The following is a 15588-nucleotide window of genomic DNA, read 5'->3' on the forward strand; positions in this document are numbered from 1 at the left end:
AACCTTGCCCTCAATGTGAGCAAGATAAAGGAGCTGATTGTAATACACAGGAAAATTAGGGCTGAACACATACCCATTCACATCGACGAGGCTGTAGTGGAGCGGGTTGAGAGTTTCAAGTTCCTTGGTGTCCACATCACCAACAAACTATCATGGTCCAAACGAACCAAGACAGTCGTGAAGAGGGCACGACAATGCCTTTTCCCCCTCAGGAAACAGAGAAGATTTGGCATGGGTCTCCAGATCCTCAAAAAAAGTTCTACAGCTGCACCATCGAGAGCATCATGAGCGGTTACATCCCCGCCTGGTATGGTAACTGCTTGGCATCCAACCGTAAGGTGCTACAGAGGGTAATGCGTATGACCCAGTACATCACTGGGGCCAAGCTTCCTGCCATCCAGGACCTATATACTAGGCGTGTCAGAAGAAAATTGCCAAAGACTCCAGTCACCCAAGTCATAGACGGTTCTCTCTGCTCCCGCACGGCAAGCGGTACCAGAGCGTCTAGGTCCAAAAGTCTAGGTCCAAAATGCTCCTTAACAGCTTCTACCCCCAAGCCATAAGACTGCTGTGCAATTAATAAAATGGCCACCCGGACTATTTGACCCCCCCCTTTGTTTTTACACTGCTGCTACTCGCTGTTTATTATCTATGCACAGTCACATGTGACAAATATGAATTGATAATAGCTCCTGAGACCAGTATTATTTATGTAGAATACTGGAGAGGGGGATATGCAGTGATGTAGTAGTAAACAAAATAGGTGGGTTAACTGATCACCGATCACGGTGCTCCCTATACTTTGAATGCATTTTTTTCAATGCATATTTAGTTGCATTTACCCTCCACTACACATCTGAGGATAGATATTCTCATGTAACACCACAGAGTCCTTTGAATGATATCTTAGACATGTTTTGGAGGGGTAGAGGGTGGGGGGGGGGTGCATGGTGGCTCACCTAAAATCCTCTTGGCAAGATGGACAGGGAGACCCCGGATGAAGTCTCTGTATCGGCGGACCCCAGACAGAGAGGTGGAGGACCGAGGGACCACCATCAGAGCAGGGTCGTCTGAACAGGTGGAATTTGTGTCACTATCCTCCTTCACCACCCCCAGACACACACTGCCAAAGCCCTGCAGGCCTTCAGAGGTAGGGCTGGCACCCACCACCACCCATGGAGCTACATGGAGTTGGCAGCTATTGGCTGAAAATAAAGAAACACAGTGAGGTAGAAATTCATAGTGGACTGGATATGGGGAACTTTGAAGAGTGCACAAACACTTGACCAACCAAAATGTCAATGATCATTATAGTCTACTTTGATTATAATAATAATAATTTATTGGGTGCTTATATTTGTCCTATTAATCAAACATGACATTTTTATCATATTAAATTTTTATCTTAATAATTCATTAACACTGGCAATGCAGGAGCGGACTGGGACAAGAATTCAGCCCTGGCATTTTATCCACACCAGCTCACATCACTGCGCACACCGCCAGCTCACCATTTTGTTTGCCTCCCAGTCTCAGCATCTTTTCTGCTGTCACTCTGTTTTTCTTCTTGTTCTCTGTCTGTCTGCTTATTAACCCTTATTCGTTCTACACCTACCCTAAGTGTTAATTACTATTACAGGGCTCCTAACCTCATCCCCAGGCTATTGCACACTGAGCATATACAGTAAGTCTGGGATATCAATGATTCAAAGTAGGCCTTAGTGGGAGTTAATTCTATGGGGTGACCTACGGACTAATGTATTTGTCATCATTTCATTTTAGTGAATCACATGACTGCATGTGATTCACTAACATCACAACATTTCCCCTTGGTGTCACTGGGTAAATTCAATCATTTGAATTTACCACAGGTGTACTCCAATCAAGTTGTGGAAACATCTCAAGGATGATCAATGGAAACAGGATGCACCTGAGCTCAATTTCGAGTCTCATAGGAAAATGGTCTGAATACTTTTATGTAAATAAGGTATTTCTGTTTTAGTTTTTTTTAATACATTTGCAAAACTTTCTAAAAACCTTTGATTCGCTTTGTCATTATGGGGTATTGTGTGTAGATTAATGAGGGATAAAATAATGTAATACATTTTAGAATCAGGCTGTAATTTAACAAAATGTGGAAAAGGGGAAGGGGTCTGAATACTTTCCCGAATGCACACACAACATTACACATATTGAATGACACAGTGTTTGAGAGGAAGAACTTTAAATTGATAATAATTCCCTGTAAGGTTTTCTGGGAGTTTTTCATTTGAGTTGAAATGAGTGCCTTGCGAAAGTATTCGGCCCCCTTTGCAACCTTTTGCCACATTTCAGGCTTCAAACATAAAGATATAAAACTGTATTTTTTTTGTGAAGAATCAACAACAAGTGGGACACAATCGTGAAGTGAAACGACATTTATTGGATATTTCAAACTTTTTTAACAACTCAAAAACTGAAAAATTGGGAGTGCAAAATTATTCAGCCCCCTTAAGTTAATACTTTGTAGCGCCACCTTTTGCTGCGATTACAGCTGTAAGTCGCTTGGGGTATGTCTCTATCAGTTTTGCACATCGAGAGACTGAATTTTTTCCCATTCCTCCTTGCAAAACAGCTCGAGCTCAGTGAGGTTGGATGGAGAGCATTTGTGAATAGCAGTTTTCAGTTCTTTCCACAGATTCTCAATTGGATTCAGGTCTGGACTTTGACTTGGCCATTCTAACACCTGGATATGTTTATTTTTGAACCATTCCATTGTAGATTTTGCTTTATGTTTTGGATCATTGTCTTGTTGGAAGACAAATCTCCGTCCCAGTCTCTTGCAGACTCCATCAGGTTTTCTTCCAGAATGGTCCTGTATTTGGCTCCATCCATCTTCCCATCAATTTTAACCATCTTCCCTGTCCCTGCTGAAGAAAAGCAGGCCCAAACCATGATGCTGCCACCACCATGTTTGACAGTGGGGATGGTGTGTTCAGGTTGATGAGTTGTGTTGCTTTTACGCCAAACATAACGTTTTGCATTGTTGCCAAAAAGTTCAATTTTGGTTTCATCTGACCAGAGCACCTTCTTCCACATGGTTGGTGTGTCTCCCAGGTGGCTTGTGGCAAACTTTAAACAACACTTTTTATTGATATTTTTAAGAAATGGCTTTCTTCTTGCCACTCTTCCATAAAGGCCAGATTTGTGCAATATACGACTGATTGTTGTCCTATGGACAGAGTCTCCCACCTCAGCTGTAGATCCATGCAGTTCATCCAGAGTGATCATGTGCCTCTTGGCTGCATCTCTGATCAGTCTTCTCCTTGTATGAGCTGAAAGTTTAGAGGGACGGCCAGGTCTTGGTAGATTTGCAGTGGTCTGATACTCCTTCCATTTCAATAGTATCGCTTGCACAGTGCTCCTTGGGATGTTTAAAGCTTGGGAAATCCTTTTGTATCCAAATCCGGCTTTAAACTTCTTCACAACAGTATCTCGGACCTGCCTGGTGTGTTCCTTGTTCTTCATGATGCTCTCTGCGCTTTTAACAGACCTCTGAGACTATCACAGTACAGTTGCATTTATACAGAGACTTGATTACACACAGGTGGATTGTATTTATCATCATTAGTCATTTAGGTCAACATTGGATCATTCAGAGATCCTCACTGAACTTCTGGAGAGAGTTTGCTGCACTGAAAGTAAAGGGGCTGAATAATTTTGCACGCCCAATTTTTCAGTTTTTGATTTGTTAAAAAAGTTTGAAATATCCAATAAATGTCGTTCCACTTCATGATTGTGTCCCACTTGTTGTTGATTCTTCAAAAAAAAATACAGTTTTATATCTTTATGTTTGAAGCCTGAAATGTGGCAAAAGGTCGCAAAGTTCAAGGGGGCCGAATACTTTCGCAAGGCACTGTATATATATATATTTTTTAAATGTGTGTACATTTCAACCAGGCCACCCAACTAAAAAATGGTCCAGCCCATCTGGCATATGCCAGAATTGCCAATCCAACCCTGCCCCACTGCCCTTACAGGTTGACCGTAGATAAGCCTACAGTTACTAACATTCATTCCTGATTGCAACAAAACACAAAAACATTTCTAACAGCAACACTCACAGAGCTCTGGATCATGGCATGTCTCCTGGCCTCCATCGATGGTGTTGATGTCAGTTTCATGATGCATGTTGACAGGGTCATAGAAGGAGGTGGCCCAGATGAGGAGGTCCAGGTCTGGATGACCCTCCTGCGAGTTGAAAGAGTAGGTGGATTCTGGGATAGAGGAGGTGTCATCCTCATAATCCTCATCCTCCAGCACTGAAAAGAGAGGTTTGATTATTATGGGTTAAAAATACATGCAGTTTTGCAAATTAGCCTACAATTCATACAGATAACTTTCACACTTTTGCATGGAATATCATTTCATGTGTGGTCATTATATAGGCTACAAAGGTTCTCGAATGAAAATGAACTTAGGGCCTCAGTAAGTTGTCATAAAACTAATTAAAATCAAATGTTATTTGTCACATGCGCAGAATACAACCGTATAGACTTAACCATGAAATGCTTGCTTACGGCGCTTCCCAACGATGCTGAGTTTTAAATATATAGATATATATAGATATATATAGATATATATAGATATATATCATAAAAAGAAAGATAGTAAGACACGAAATACAAGTTATTATATTATATTCCTGGGGTTAGTAGTATAAAGAAAAATTAACCCAAAACCACTCATTCTGATAATTTACAGTGTTGCCTAACACTAATATGTGACAAGGTTGGTAGCAACATGTGAATATCGTTGTGGTGATCTGTTGCAGCTCAAGTCGACTACAACACACACAATGCAATTCTCTCTCTTTGGGCTGCCTACCTGCATAGTACCTACTAGCAAGCGTAACTACATACACAATAATACCAAAGTCAATATGTGAAAAAGTCGGCATGTGAAGTTGCTAGTTAGCTGTAAAATCGGCTACAAATTGCACTTCACTAACAATTTAGGAGTCTACAATATCCCCATGTTCAACCTGCAGATCTGTGCGTCAGAGAGGAGTATGATATTCGCAATGGCACCATGAAATGCACCCTGGACTGAAGGAGCAGACAAGCTGGAGAAACCTTAGACCCTCTGTTAAATTACACATTTCTCGAGGTAGCAATATCGCAAAAATAGCTCATTCGAGAGAAGTCAACCTTCCGCATTTATGACATCGGCCAGTATTGAAATCTGACATGTATGAAATAAGTTTTTGGGAACTGAAAGTCGTATTCTTATTAACTTCGTCGTATTCCTATTAACTTCCAGTGTAGTGAGAGTGGTTTTATCGCAATGCTACGTCATACCAGGCGAATGTCTGCATACTTGAACGATAATATCATACATACACATGAAAACATGAAATGACACATGGAATTGATAGAACATCGCTCAGAGAGCCACATTCAAAATGGGTGAATCTTTACTTTAAGTACCTGTACCGTTAAGTTGGAGGAAGGCCCGTTTTGCTCTAACTATAAGCACACTTGTCAAGTTTCCAAGCATGTGAAGAAGCCCTGTATCGCATAGGGAAAGAATTCCTAAAAGATAGTTGGATTTTGTCCAGTGGTGGCTGCGACTGAACCAGTCCCAAGTGTCAACCATCTCTATCCCAAGAAGTTTGGTGTCAAGCGCTCGGTCCTGGCTCCAGGTGGTCATATCTTCTGAAACACTTGACTTCTGTCGTGACCTGGTATAGGTGAAATCTTTCCCAAATGTCACTTGCAGTACTCTTTGGATGGTTTCGAGAATTTCGATACTTTGGCACCGCACGAGAATGCCAGTAAGGAATCTCCTTTTGGACGAGTACCCTGCGCGCGACATCCACTGGGTCGAATCGTGGAGCTTGGAAGTGAAGATGCAAGATTGGCAATTTCCACAGATGTTGAAATCTGCATCTTCCTTCTTGCAACAAAGCCTGTCTATTGTGTCGACTCTATATCCACACTGTTCTTTTGATCCAAAGCGTTTCATTGCGTTGGTTTATTAAGCGTAGTTTAATTCCAAATCTTTAAAAAGGGTATGTTTCCGACTGGCTGCACTGCAACCTGGTATGGAACTTCTTATCGCTGTTGCTTGGTTGTTGCCATGCGACTAGCCCAAGGGTTGCTTGTCAACTTTTTTTTGGTTGCCTGGAAACCCGAGGTTGAATTGTATTGAATTCTACGTCGGGCAGAAATTAGCGTTTGAATCAGGAAATGTTCCTGTCACAACCTTTACAAGCCAGAATGTTAAATACATTTATATTTTAACGTACACTACCAGTTGTTTGTGCGGTAGGAATGTGAGACAATATAGGAAAGTATAATCACATCAACCTTTCAAAGCACTGGTAGTGCGTTCAGATTTCGATCATTAAATTATGATCAGAACCATGTAAACTGCACAAGCTCGCCAAGTATGCATGTGTCTTGTGCATGTACTATATTATTTGTATCTTGTGCTCATGCTTCAGGTGATGGAAATTGACATAATTATACTTTTCTGTGGATATATTGTCTCATATTCCTACCACCAAATTGACCAACCGCATGGACAACCGGTAAAGTACGTTCAAATGTAATTTTATTCAAAATTCTGGCTTGGAGGGGGTCATGAGAGGAAACTTTCCAGATTCAAAATGCAATTTCTGCCCGATGTAGAGTTCAATGCAATTCAGCGTCTGTTTTCCAGGCAAGCCCAAGCGTCGAAAGATTTTTTTTAAATGTAGACAGTTTTTCTGATGATGACTAACCAAGTAAACTCATCGTTGTTGTTACTTTGTGTAATCGTGCATTTAATGCACAATATAACACAGCACTGCATTTCTGTGTGAAGATGAACTTCGGCAAGACGGAGCTGCTCTTCCTCCCGGGGAAGGACTGCCCGTTCCATGATCTCGCCATCACGGTTGACAACTCCATTGTGTCCTCCTCCCAGAGCGCTAAGAACCTTGGCGTGATCCTGGACAACAAACTGTCGTTCTCAACTAACATCAAGGCGGTGGCCCGTTCCTGTAGGTTCATGCTCTACAACATCCGCAGAGTACGACCCTGCCTCACACAGGAAGCGGCGCAGGTCCTAATCCAGGCACTTGTCATCTCCCGTCTGGATTACTGCAACTCGCTGTTGGCTGGGCTCCCTGCCTGTGCCATTAAACCCCTACAACTCATCCAGAACGCCGCAGCCCGTCTAGTGTTCAACCTTCCCAAGTTCTCTCACGTCACCCCGCTCCTCCGCTCTCTCCACTGGCTTCCAGTTGAAGCTCGCATCCGCTACAAGACCATGGTGCTTGCCTACGGAGCTGTGAGGGGAACGGCACCTCAGTACCTCCAGGCTCTGATCAGGCCCTACACCCAAATAAGGGCACTGCGTTCATCCACCTCTGGCCTGCTCGCCTCCCTACCACTGAGGAAGTACAGTTCCCGCTCAGCTCAGTCAAAACTGTTCGCTGCTCTGGCTCCCCAATGGTGGAACAAACTCCCTCACGACGCCAGGACAGCGGAGTCAATCACCACCTTCCGGAGACACCTGAAACCCCACCTCTTTAAGGAATACCTAGGATAGGATAAAGTAATCCTTCTCACCCCCCTTAAAATATTTAGATGCACTATTGTAAAGTGGTTGTTCCACTGGATGTCATAAGGTGAATGCACCAATTTGTAAGTCGCTCTGGATAAGAGCGTCTGCTAAATGACTTAAATGTAAATGTAAGATAGCAAAATCAGTGCGCCGCCCGGGAATCGAACCCGGGTCGAAAGAATGGGAATCTTCCATGATACCACTACACCAGCGGCGCTGCTGATAGTTGATGTAATTTGCGATTATATGAAGATCTCCTTCATCGTGTAAATTAATTTATAAGATTGTGTTATTGTATAGAAAAACAAAGTGTATGAATAATACTCTGGTCATCAAGGCATAATCAATCATTGCAAAAAGTCACATTTTAGAGGCAAGCCGTCATTGTGGGAGATTTTCACTTCCGGGTCATGTAAAGGGAATTGCGATACCAGCTACCCATGAATGGTTGCGGTCCGCCATCAAAACAACTTGAAGAAGGAGAAGCTACTCGTGAATTTTCTCCTCAAAAGTCAAATCCGTTTTCCAAAATTGACATACACTAGTATCTAAATGATAACGAAGATTATTAGCAATTACAGGTTTCAAGAAGCTCAGGTTTCCAGGTGTGTCAATATTATTTTGAACACTAGCTATCTATCTTGCAAGATAATGCTAATTCCACATTGCTAGCTAGCATTTTTGTATGTAGCTTGCTAGCCAACAACATTGTGCATTTTGACATTTAGATGTTGTATTTTCTTTAGTAGCTAATGCACTGTTAAATTAATTCGTGAAATTGGTATAATATCAGGACAAATTGCTTTTGCCATAGTTTTATCACACAGGGTGAAGGTTTTGTCCTGATACATGGCTGTTGTGCTTGCTAACACTGTCATTGCTACGCTACTAACCGAATATGGAGTCTATAGTGATGTCTGAAGAAGTGATCGTCGTGGAGTGGGCAGATCCTGGTGTGTCAGAGGAGGGATGCCAAGTCCAAATCATTACAGACAACCCCTCTGCAGGTGTGGTACTCAGGCTGCAGTAGCCAAATTCAATCAGTTTCAGATAGTGATTGTCATGTACTCCTGTGTCAGGAACATTTGTCATATACTCCATTTTCTCACTGGATCTGTGTCGTCACAGTGTTCTCTGACAGCCTGGTCCAGAATATATTGGTGAACACTGTGGTGCAAGGCCAAGAGGAGGGTCATCAACTACTAGATGACAACGGTAATGACCTCTGTGAGTGAGAACGAATTCTGTGTACTCTGACTATCTTGAATTCCAAGGCCATCAATGGTCTTTGCATGCATCTTTCAAATCATAGTTGCTTAGATCTACAGTTGGTAAGTGGAAGGCCATGTTATATCCAGTTTAGCTTACCACATGATTGTACCAGCTTACTTAGGCCTATCACTTTGTATTTCTATTTTTACAGATTGTGAGGAGTGTCATACCTCCAACAAAGACCAGTGTGATGTCCAAGGTGGTCTGTCCTTCATGCTGGACTCTCCCACTCCAATGGGTATACCCCAGAGGGCCCTCCTCACCCTACCCCATGGGCTGGTGGTAGGCAGGTCCAGTATCCCAGGGGCAGGCCTGGGGGTCCTAAACCAAGGGCCAGCTGTGGCCCCAGGAATGCACTTTGGCCCCTGTGAGGGGGAGGTGACTACCAGGGAAAGAGCAGTAGCAAGTGACTATTCCTGGGAGGTGAGTGAGTACTGATATACTGGGCAATTGTGATATGTAGGGATATTCAGATGGCTGATTTAGGACCTTTTTACTGAATAGTGTGTTTGTTTCCTATGATGTGTTTTATCTGTTTTGCTTTCCGTAGTGATAGGTGTATATTTTTCTATTTGCAGGGCTCATCTATAAAAGAGACCTTGGTCTCAGCTTGACTCCCTGTCAAAATAAAGGTTAAATGTACAAAATACTGTACTATAGTTTGTGTAAAACTGTCTCTCAAACGGCACCCTATTCCCTACTTGACCACAACCCTAGGACCCTGGGGGATATTTGGGTGCACCTATAGTGCTATTCCATGGAAATCTTAAGCATTGTCTCTATACTCTATTTATGAGTGTTGTGTCGAGTCAGCTGAGATTATTTGTCATGTTTTTCTATAAAAAGCATTGCTTTTTTTCAGGTCTGGAACAGTAAGAGTGAATCTGAGTACATCGATGCTGCACGAGACACTCATTCCAACTGGATGAGGTAACTTGTAGGACGTACCCTCACTTATTCTACAGTCTGTCTGTCTGTTAAGTCACATTACGCTCTCTGTCTCTCTCAGGTATGTTAACTGTGCTCGTAATGAAGAGGAGGGTAATCTCATAGCACTCCAGTACAGGGGGATTGTTTTCTTCCACTGCTGCCGCTCCATCCTCCCAGGAGATGAGTTCCTGTTTTGGCCTGGGGGCAGATTCATCGAAAGGTTTAGGGACCCCTCTGACCAAATCTGGCTCCGAAAGTGCACCCCTTCAGGTACTTGTTGTTCCCAGTCTCCTTTTACGACCTTGCTCGGGCACTGGGCGTCTAGAAGGCTTACGTGAGGGTGTGTAAGGAATAATAATAGGGAATATTAAATTTCTGAAACTCAAAAGGTTGAAAGAATGCCAGTCACTTTTGTAATGTTTAGTAAGACCTAACTTTTGCGTCTTCTCTTCTCTCTGTTTCAGAGTTTAGAACAGATTTGTCGTCTCAGGTTTTCCTCTGCTGTCAGTGCCAGCTTACTTTCACCACCAAGTCCTACCTTCAAAAACATACAGAGAAATCACACTCTCTGGACCTATCACCTGCGTCTGAACTGAGTGAGCTTGACAATCACCTTTCTAACGGCAATGTAAAGCCAGACCCGATGTCGTCGTCCTCTGTAGTGGAGTTGGCCTACCGGTGCCCTCAGTGTCCTAAGAGCTTTAAGCAGAAGGGCCACGTCCAGAGACACATGCGAAATGTCCACTCCAAGGTGAAACCGTACTGCTGCATCCATTGTAGGAGGTGTTTCGCTCAGCTGTCTTGTCTGGCCAGGCACCAGATACGAGTTCATGGAAAGAAGAAGAAGCAGGGAATAGAAGAGTTTATGTCTGAAGAGGTCAGAGGGAAGAGTCAGCCACCCACTGACAGGACCCAGGAAATAGAGTCCTCCACCTCCGATGCTCCACCTACAGGGACCTCGGTCTTATTCCCGTGTCCTCATTGCCCATTCTCTTCTACTGTGGAGAGCAGCCTTTGTCAGCACATGAAGAGCCATGACCAAAGGGAAAAGGTCATCAAAATGCAGGCTTTTGTAGAGGTCAGAGGGGAGAGCACCCATAAACCTGAATCCCCTGAACTCCCCTCTGATGCTCTACATACAGAGCCTCAGACAGATGAGCCGGCACAAAGAGGTGGGGAGGCCAACAGCTGCTCTCAGTGTGGGAAGCGCTTTAAACAGAAGGGTCACTTCCAAAGACACATGCGAGCTGTCCACTCCAACGTCAGACCCTACTGCTGCCCCCAGTGCAGGAAGTGTTTTGCTCAGGGGTATGACCTGGCGAGGCACCAGCTAAGAGTTCACGGAACGAAGAAGAAGCATCGAGTAGTAGAGGTCAGAGGGGAGAATCTGCCCCGGCCGCCCTCTGACAGCGCCTGGGAACCGGAGCCCCCCTCCAATGATTCACCTACAGAGACCCAGACTGGAAGAGCTCCCTCTCAGAGACTAAGAAACCTCAGAGTAAAGTCCACTAGGACCTCTAAAGCCAAAACTAAGACAAACGCACCAAAACAAAGACAAATCAGTACCAAGAAGAGAACCCATTCAGATCCTGATTCAGATGATCTGGACATGGAGAAGGAGGGAGAGGCTGTTGGAGAGGAGGCCCAGTACAGCTGCACTGAGTGTCAGGGAACCTACGACAACCCAGAGTCTCTCAGATCCCATCAGTGCATCCAAGTCGTGGTGGGGCCGCCGCCGTATTCTTGCTCTACATGTGGGGTTACCTTCAAACGGTACACCACTCTGAAGAAGCACAAGCTCAACAAGCACCCGAAGGAAAATATGCGTTATTGCTGCACCCGCTGTGGAAGGTTCTTCAGTCAGGCTGCCGGTCTACAGCGCCACCTGGAGGCAGAAGTATGTAAGGACATCCAGCTGAGCTCTGAAGCTGTCCCCTGCTCCTACTGCCAATTCTCCTTCACCGAGGAGAGGTACCTCCGGAAGCACGTTAAGAGACACCACCCTGAGGAGTATGTCTCTCAAGCCTCAGGCCTGGGCTCAGGCCTCATTCCGCCAGAGCAGAAGGCCGTGGAGGGGGGAGAGGTCCACCTCTGCTTTCAGTGTGGGAAGAGCTACAAGTATGTTAAATGCTTCAAATCTCACAGGTGTTTCCAGTCAGTCACAGCCAAACGGTACTTGTGCAATGACTGTGGGAAAGGTTTCTCTTGTTTCTACAGCCTTAAGCAGCATCAGCGGATTCACACGGGAGAGAAGCCATACCGCTGTTCTTATTGCGAGAAGTGTTTTAGCCACTCTGGACAGCTGAATGTGCACGTGAGGATACACACAGGGGAGAAGCCTTTCCTGTGTACAGAGTGTGGAGAGACCTTCCGTCAGTCTGGGGATCTGAAGCGCCATGAGAGAAAACACACTGGGGTGAAACCATGTACCTGTCCTGAATGTGGGAAAAGCTTCAGTAGACCTCAGAGTCTGAAAGCTCACCAGCTGCTGCACAACGGAGAGAAACTGTACAAGTGTGATCAGTGTGTCAAAAGGTTTTCACGAAATTATCACCTGACGAGACACCATGAAAAGATGCACTCATAATTTGGCTGCACCACACACACTTTACTACTTGGTTAAGTTTATCTTTCTGTAGCAGAGCAACATTCACAGATCAGAATACCATACTATTTACAACACAAGTACAAGCATGTGATTTGTGTTTTATTATTGCTTGACCCCACTAACGCGCTCGTGTTTGAATGGAAGCAAGCCCCTGTGGAAAGCCTTCCCAGAAGAGTGGAGGCTGTTGTTGCAGCAGAGGGGGACCAAATTCATGCGCATGATTTTGGAATGAGATGTTTGACGAGCAGGTGTCCATACTTTTGGTCATGTGATGTATCTTTTGTACCTGGAGGACAATTCAGTTTGTAAACTGAAGATGAGGGAAATAGAAAATGAATTTTAAAAATACTGACTTCATTATCACGGTTCACCATTTATTCCACAAAACATAATGCAAAGCATGTGCCCTGTACAAGCCTAAAATCTTATGAAAATACATAACATGCTCATGAGATATTTCTTCATTTCATAAAATTATCCAACACTGTCTTTTGAAATCACCTAGGTCTTGCCCCCGAAATTCAACAAATATCCATTCTAGACAGTTTCCATTGCTTATCTTACCAGCTTTAATCCAATACCTCACATATGGCGTTTACCATATAAACAATCAAATATTTCAGTCATCTTAACTATACAAACACACTGGTATGGGAGTTGACATAAATAGGCTTTTTACAGTAAGTTTCCCTCCAAACTGAAGAAGCAGGTGAATACTACCTGGCAGTGATTCCATGTGCTACAGTCAGGGGAATGGGGAGTGCACAATAGCTGCTGGTGATGTTTCATCACCATCAAAGTCCATGGTTGTGTTCATTAGGGTACACAACAGACAAGTCCTTCCCTGTTTCAGTCCATTTTATTCTGTTTGGTTTCTAATGAACATGCACCAGTTGTGTTTCCCAACACTTTCCATCACCAGTTCTTGTGTCTGCCATTCAGTCAGTGTTGAACACATTGATAACATCCACAATAAAATGGAGAAAAAAAAAATCAGATTTCAAATCTTGTCCATATCCCTTTGTAGCACAGCAGATTTGGAAACTTTCTCTTCTGGTCCTTTTTACAATGAGTTATTTTATGTACGTTCAGTTACTTATTAAGAAATGGGTTGTTACTGAAGGTTTACTATGCTCTTACTGAATCGCATCAGTAGCCATTACTGGGTAGCGGAGTTGACTGGCTAACAATACACATGCTCTACGGTTGTTAACTCAAGAGGTAGGCAGCAGTTGACTGAAGTTGAGTGACAAACCCCTGCAAAGGTTGGATTGCTGATCTAATTGTAGAAGGAGATGGATAACCTACGGTATTCTCTTATGTTCCAGTGAAGCACCAACACAATCATTCTACATCTTCTCCAGTGTCAACATTTTACAATTACACGTCTTCCTCAGTCACATAAGTTATCATATGCACCAACTCTTGACTCCATTAGTGCATACATGTTAAATGTTTTACATGTATTAATAAAATAATATATACAAACCAAACTTTGTTTGATAAACCACACAGTATTACAGCTGTAAAATGACAATCCCAGAAAATAAAACATCACAAAATAAAGAAAAGGAATTTGTTTTTGCAAATTGAAATCAAAAGCCTGGTTTTCTAATTCACTCAAACACTATTTTCTATCAAATGGCCAAATACGGAACAGCAACGGTTAGAGCTCCACAGAAGTTCTTGCCAGTATTTTTTTAATGTTAAGAAAATGGTTGATTAAACTATCAGACAAACCAGTAGCCGTTGGCAATATTACCAGATGGGAAATATTCACAAAACAAACAACAAAAACAGGATTAAAAGGGTTGTTAGATAAAGAGATTATATGCAGCAATACAAAGCCTGAGGGTACACGTATGCAACCGCAAACCAATACTAAAGTTTGAGGCAAGAAATACCCTGGGTCCACTGCAAATACACTAACATCCTGGTATTCACTTCATGTTCTTGAAGAGACATAGGAAACCAGGCTTTTATAAAGGTTCAGATTTCAGCTCTTCAACCCTGCATTCCAGATCTGCTACCTGCAATCAAAGTAACACAGAAGGTTACAGTTATGTATTATGATAGACTACTAGAAACTTTACCAATGCTCTGCTTCACTAATTGTCTCCCCAATGGCTGCACACAATGAAATATGTATCATTTAACAGACACTTATCTAAAGCAACTGACAGTCATGCATGCATACATTTTTCGTATCGGTGGCCCCAGCAGGAATCGAACAGACAAACCTTGGTGTTGGAGCCACACATACAGCCATCAGTCTCCACTATTACCTGTTCATGGAGCTGTCCTGACTCCTCCTTCAGTGATGCCTCGGCCCCGTCCTGTACACAGCGCTGAGTCTCCTTCTTCAGGTACTCAATCTCCCTACAGATGAGACGTCACAGAGAGACACTAATCACACTCAGTGTTTCCCCTATATTAATTTAGCAGCGGTGGCCCAAATTGTTGCCACTGCAAAAAAAAATTCTGCAGAGACGCGCTTTTAAATGGATAGTCAATGGCTCCATGACTGGAAGTCTATGGGAACAGCTAGCATGTCATTGCGCTAACGCTAGTACCAATGCAACCTCTGTGTGTGTCTGTGTGTATGTATGGCCCGGCCTTACTTCTGCTGGTACTCCTTGATGAGGCGCTTGGCCTTGCTGTACTTGCGCTCCAGAGCCTGGTACTGGGCCTGCGTCTCCTTCAGGTGCTCGTCCACAGCCTGACACAGACTCTGGGCCTCCATCCAGTAGCCCTCCAGCTTCTCCATGCGCTCCTTGTTCTCCTGCAGGGTCTGCTCCAGCTGGTTCTTGTCCATACGCCAGCGCTGCTTGTCCTGCTCTGCATGGTTCAGCTGGGAGTGTGGAGAAGTACACACACAGATGCGCGTAAGTACACACACACACACACACACACACACACACACACACACAGGTAAACAAACGGACTGGCCGTAAATGCCATTGAATATTAATTAAGTAGTAGATGTACTGTACAATTACACATTGGGACATCACATTTAATAACAATCACGATATATCCCAATATTTAAAGATATATATATTTTCTCTTTTATTTAACCTGGATTTAACTGGGCAAGTCCGTTAAGAACAAATTGTTATTTACAATGACGGCCTGCCAAAAGGCCCCCTGTGGGGACGGGGGCTAGAATTTAAAATAAAAATATA

General features: G+C 43.5%; 3 protein-coding genes and 1 non-coding gene across 8 annotated transcripts in view; 1 reads left to right on the forward strand and 3 right to left on the reverse strand.

Moving 5' to 3' along the window:
* fbxw10 (F-box and WD repeat domain containing 10) overlaps positions 1-6089 on the reverse strand; it is a 27899-nt gene extending 21810 nt beyond the window's left edge. Inside the window, exons 1-3 of the mRNA XM_046355287.1 lie at positions 5475-6089; positions 4104-4301; positions 960-1205 (exon numbers count right to left, since the gene is read on the reverse strand). Of these exons, the coding sequence (XP_046211243.1) occupies positions 960-1205; positions 4104-4301; positions 5475-6006 (976 nt within the window). The 5' untranslated portion in view covers positions 6007-6089. The remainder of the gene's footprint in view (positions 1-959; positions 1206-4103; positions 4302-5474) is intronic.
* A 1650-nt stretch (positions 6090-7739) lies between these two features.
* trnag-ccc lies at positions 7740-7810 on the reverse strand. The gene has a single exon. It is a non-coding gene; the product is annotated as a tRNA-Gly (tRNA).
* Positions 7811-8013: 203 nt separating this feature from the next.
* Positions 8014-12892, forward strand: LOC124040233 (histone-lysine N-methyltransferase PRDM9-like). 5 transcript variants are annotated; one of them, XM_046357209.1, is made up of 7 exons: positions 8014-8198; positions 8408-8600; positions 8722-8820; positions 9017-9288; positions 9728-9795; positions 9875-10065; positions 10260-12892. In XM_046357209.1, exons 2-7 carry the CDS (start codon positions 8492-8494, stop codon positions 12380-12382), a joined length of 2862 nt encoding a protein of 953 aa, XP_046213165.1. In that variant the 5' UTR covers positions 8014-8198; positions 8408-8491; the 3' UTR covers positions 12383-12892. The 5 variants fall into 5 exon arrangements, with proteins under 5 accessions (XP_046213165.1, XP_046213168.1, XP_046213167.1 ...); XM_046357212.1 differs by having other exon boundaries at positions 8498-8600; XM_046357211.1 differs by having other exon boundaries at positions 8505-8600.
* Positions 12893-13243: 351 nt separating this feature from the next.
* Positions 13244-15588, reverse strand: part of LOC124040235 (neurabin-2-like) — a 31587-nt gene continuing 29242 nt past the window's right edge. The window contains exons 9-11 of the mRNA XM_046357213.1: positions 15025-15254; positions 14689-14782; positions 13244-14433 (exon numbers count right to left, since the gene is read on the reverse strand). Of these exons, the coding sequence (XP_046213169.1) occupies positions 14383-14433; positions 14689-14782; positions 15025-15254 (375 nt within the window). The 3' untranslated portion in view covers positions 13244-14382. The remainder of the gene's footprint in view (positions 14434-14688; positions 14783-15024; positions 15255-15588) is intronic.

This window comes from Oncorhynchus gorbuscha, linkage group LG07, assembly GCF_021184085.1.
Source record: "Oncorhynchus gorbuscha isolate QuinsamMale2020 ecotype Even-year linkage group LG07, OgorEven_v1.0, whole genome shotgun sequence".
Taxonomy (NCBI): Eukaryota; Metazoa; Chordata; class Actinopteri; order Salmoniformes; family Salmonidae; genus Oncorhynchus; species Oncorhynchus gorbuscha.